The sequence below is a fragment of the Macaca fascicularis genome, chromosome 5 (genome assembly GCF_037993035.2).
Source record: "Macaca fascicularis isolate 582-1 chromosome 5, T2T-MFA8v1.1".
NCBI lineage: Eukaryota > Metazoa > Chordata > Mammalia > Primates > Cercopithecidae > Macaca > Macaca fascicularis.
The window spans coordinates 168,424,371-168,428,182 of NC_088379.1; the positions used below are offsets into that span (position 1 = coordinate 168,424,371).

Here is a 3,812-nt window from a genome sequence, read left to right on the forward strand (position 1 = left end):
TTACACACTCACAGCCAACAGTCAGGAGTCTGCTTAAGGGATGGCTTTTTAGTCCATACAATCTTCTCTAGTGACTTATCTCCAGCTTCAACCTTTTTCCAGGTTTGCTTCTGGGGGACATGACTCTCTCTGCTTCTCATTTAGACACAAGTTCTCCCTTATTTAGGATTTCATCAGGAAGAAATCAAATCTCACATACACAGCACAGACTAAAGTATCTGATTTTTAAATGCTTTATTACATTGACTTTAGTATCATTAGTAGATGAATATAATCAGATTAATAATCTGGTTTGGCCACAAGGAAAAAACAAAACATTTCTGAAGCTTCACAAAACTATGTGTGTAGTGTGCAAACTAGAACCAGTTATACTTTCATCTCTTCACAGAACACCACAAGCAGTGTGGTGCATCATAAGAGCTTTCACTGCTGCACCATCACCTCCAAACTGTAGAGGGGAGATGAAGGCAAACTTTGGAGGAATTTCCAAGGCAACTGCAGTCAAATATTATTTGTAAAACTGCAGGTATAGGATGGCATTATACAAAAGCTCAAACAGCCTTCAAAACTTTTGACTATTGAAGTCTAAAATTAAATTTCAATTTTTTTAACTTACAAAGAAATCATACTCATTTAAGATATAGTTACCTCTACCTTAATCCTCAACTCAATCAGATATTTGTAGTCTTATCAGAAATATTTGTATTAGATAGTTGTTTTATTTCCTATTCTATTGCTTACAATTTTAAAATCCACATTAATAACTCAGAGTAACATTTATACATAGATTAACAGAAAGGTAAACTTTAATTTCCAAATTAGGAATGAAGAAAGATATTAAATGGCTTTGCTTTAAAAGAAACAGTACAACTGTATAGGTATAAATAATGGTTTTGTAACAATAAGCATGAATTTAATACAAAGATACCAGTGCTTTTGGACCAAAGCCAATAGACTTGACTTTTTAGAAATAAGCTTAGTTTACTTCATTAAAATAAGTGTTACGGCTGCTATAATGTGTCTGGTACTGATTCCAAACATATCCAGCAATTCACTAGTTTTCCCATGTTGAGGCACTCCTGACACTGCCAGCTGATGAACAAGGATATCAGGCTCCCTGGAGACAGCTGCACAAACAGCTTCTCCAATGCCACCTTCCCTGTAGTGATCCTCCACTGTGATAACTCGGCCGCCTGTGGCTTTTGCACTGGAGATGATGGTGGCGGCATCCAGGGGTTTAATGGTAAATGGGTCGATGACACGGACAGAAATACCTTGTTGAGAAAGATGGTCAGCAGCTGCTAAGGCTTCATGGAGAGTAACTCCAGCTCCAATTACTGTGACTTTATCATTGACACTGTGGCGGACCACCTTGGCCTGGCCAATCTGAAAATTTTCTTGTGGGGTATAAATAACTGCAGTTTCTGGTTGGCTGGTTCGAATGAAGCACATTCCTTTGGTATTGGCAGCTAGATAAACAGCATGCTCTGTTGAGATGGCATCACTTGGATAGAAAACAGTGCAATTAGGAATGCTTCGGAACATGGCTAGATCCTCCAGGGCCATTTGGGAGGGTCCATCTTCTCCAGAGGATACCCCACAGTGGGAACCAATAAGGTTGATATTGGCTTGAGAAATGGCTCCCATTCGGAGCTGATCAAATGCTCTAGTAAAAAAGGCAGCAAAAGCACTAGCAAAAGCAATGGTTCGACCACGTGTGGCACAGCCTAGTGCCACACTTACCATGTTTTGCTCAGCAATAACACACTCTATGAAACGCTCAGGATGTTCCTTCCTGAATATCTCAGAAAAGGTGGAGTTCATTGTGTCACCACTCAGAACAATAACTCTTTCATTTGCACGGCCCAGTTTAGCCAGAGCCAAACCATATGTTTTCTGAGTAGCTATCTTGTCACCAACTTTGTAAGCAGGTGGGGAGGTCATTTTTATATCTGTGATGATGATTTGAGGTGAGTCTTCCACAGGCGGTTTTGGTCTGGGATTCTCATTGGTCTGTATCTGACTCTCAATTAATTTGACAATTGCATCTGCTCTTTCTTTTGGCACTGGCTTTCCATGCCAATTTTCTGCATCCTCAATATTTGGAATACCCCGACCTTTGAAGGTCTTGGCAACTATAGCAGTAGGTTTGTTCTTCACTTGACTTGCTTGCCAAAATACTTGGCACAAGGCTTCCACATCATGGCCATCCACTAAGTAAGTATTCCATCCAAAGGCCTCACAGCAATTCTGGTAGATGTCTGCGCCATGTTCAAGGGGTGCAGGGCCACTTTGTCCCAAGCGGTTCACATCGAAGACCGCCACGAGATTGTCCAAGTTGTAGTGGGAGGCAAAAGCGAAAGCCTCCCACACAGAGCCTTCTGAGGATTCGCCATCTCCCATAAGGCAGAACACCCGGTAACTGGCCTTGTCAAGGTACTTGCCAGTATAAGCCATTCCACATGCAGCACCTAATCCCTGCCCTAGGGACCCTGTTGCCATGTCAACAAACGGCAGTCGGGGAGTAGGGTGTCCCTCCAAGTCACTGTGAAGTTTCCTCAGGTTCAGCAAGTCAGATTCACCGATGTCACCCACCTCCACCCAAGCAGCATAGAGGATGGGAGCAGCATGTCCCTTGGAGAGGATGAACCGGTCATTGTCCGGATGTTCTGGGTCTGTCTGTTTATACTTCATCGTGTGGAAGAAGAGGACAGACACGACCTCCGCTGCACTGCAGCACGACGTGAGGTGGCCAGAACCAGAGGCACATGTGGCCCTGATGGAATGGATCCGCAGGCGGTTGGCGGCGTCCCGCAGCACCTGCACAGTCTTCACATCGGGCTTGGCGTCATTGGCCATGATCTCTCTTTTGTCGGTTTGGCAAAGCAAATGGCGCCGCAGCACCCCCACAACCCACCGGAGCAGTGCTGTCACGTGACCGCCCCGCCCTCGCCTCGCCTCTGCCTGTGCCTGGAGGCCTGAGCTCAGTCACCAGCGGGGGCGCCCACAACGCAGCTTCCCGTGAGACCCAGGAAGCGGAAAGGTCGCGGTCGTCTGCCCCCTCTGAAGTGCACCGTTCCCCATCTCTGTCCAAGCCCAACTGAATGGATTTTTAGTATTTACTTTGTCACTTGCATGTTCAACATTAGTAAGCATAATTAAATTTCTTTTTACCTTTCCCTGTGTTATAAATTCAAAACTGGACATTTTTCTGTGTATTATAGGAGGCTATTTGTGAGGCTGTACTTTTTAATGCATTAACACTATATCTGAGACATCACTCTTTTACATCAGAACATTAACAGAAAGGATCCAAAGTCACTTTCAGTCTGACCAGCATGGCAATGCTGTCTCAACAGAGACTTTCTCAGAGAAACTAAGTATCTGAATCTCAGACTTATGGAAAGAAATACAATGACTAATTTGACCAAAATGTACAGGAAGAACAAATCTGAAACCACCCAATGGCAGAATAGAATTGCAACTCCAGTGTGCCCTAAAGTACTATTTCTGTGTTGAAATAATTAGAAGGCTAGTAGGCTGAGGTAGCTTCAGCTCACTGAGTTCTTACCTAAGAAAAGGAAACCCAAATCAGTGTAAATGATAAAAAGGAAATTTAAGCTTAATCAATCAGAAACTGCCAGCTAACTTCTAACTAGGGACTTCCCACTGGGATGACCGAAATAAGGCTAGTAACTCCGCTTTAACCAATTAAATATCTTTCCCTTGTTTCCAAATTCACCCTATAAAAGCCTTCTCCTTGGCTTCTTCATCAGGAGCTACCAGATTCATGAATCACTGAATGGTTAAAT

At 43.4% G+C, this 3,812-nt stretch overlaps 1 protein-coding gene across 1 annotated transcript; it reads right to left on the reverse strand.

Annotated features, from left to right (window-relative positions):
- Nucleotides 1-219: 219 nt before the first annotated feature.
- On the reverse strand, nt 220-2,882 carry TKTL2 (transketolase like 2). Its single transcript, XM_005556214.3, has one exon. The coding sequence runs from the start codon at nt 2,857-2,859 to the stop codon at nt 982-984; it is 1,878 nt and encodes a 625-aa protein (XP_005556271.2). The 5' UTR covers nt 2,860-2,882; the 3' UTR covers nt 220-981.
- Between the last annotated feature and the right edge of the window lie 930 nt (nt 2,883-3,812).

What these genes read in the sequence shown, in the direction of transcription:
- TKTL2 (XM_005556214.3), bottom strand. Translation starts at nt 2,859, where the DNA reads ATGGCCAATGACGCCAAGCCCGATGTGAAGACTGTGCAGGTGCTGCGG.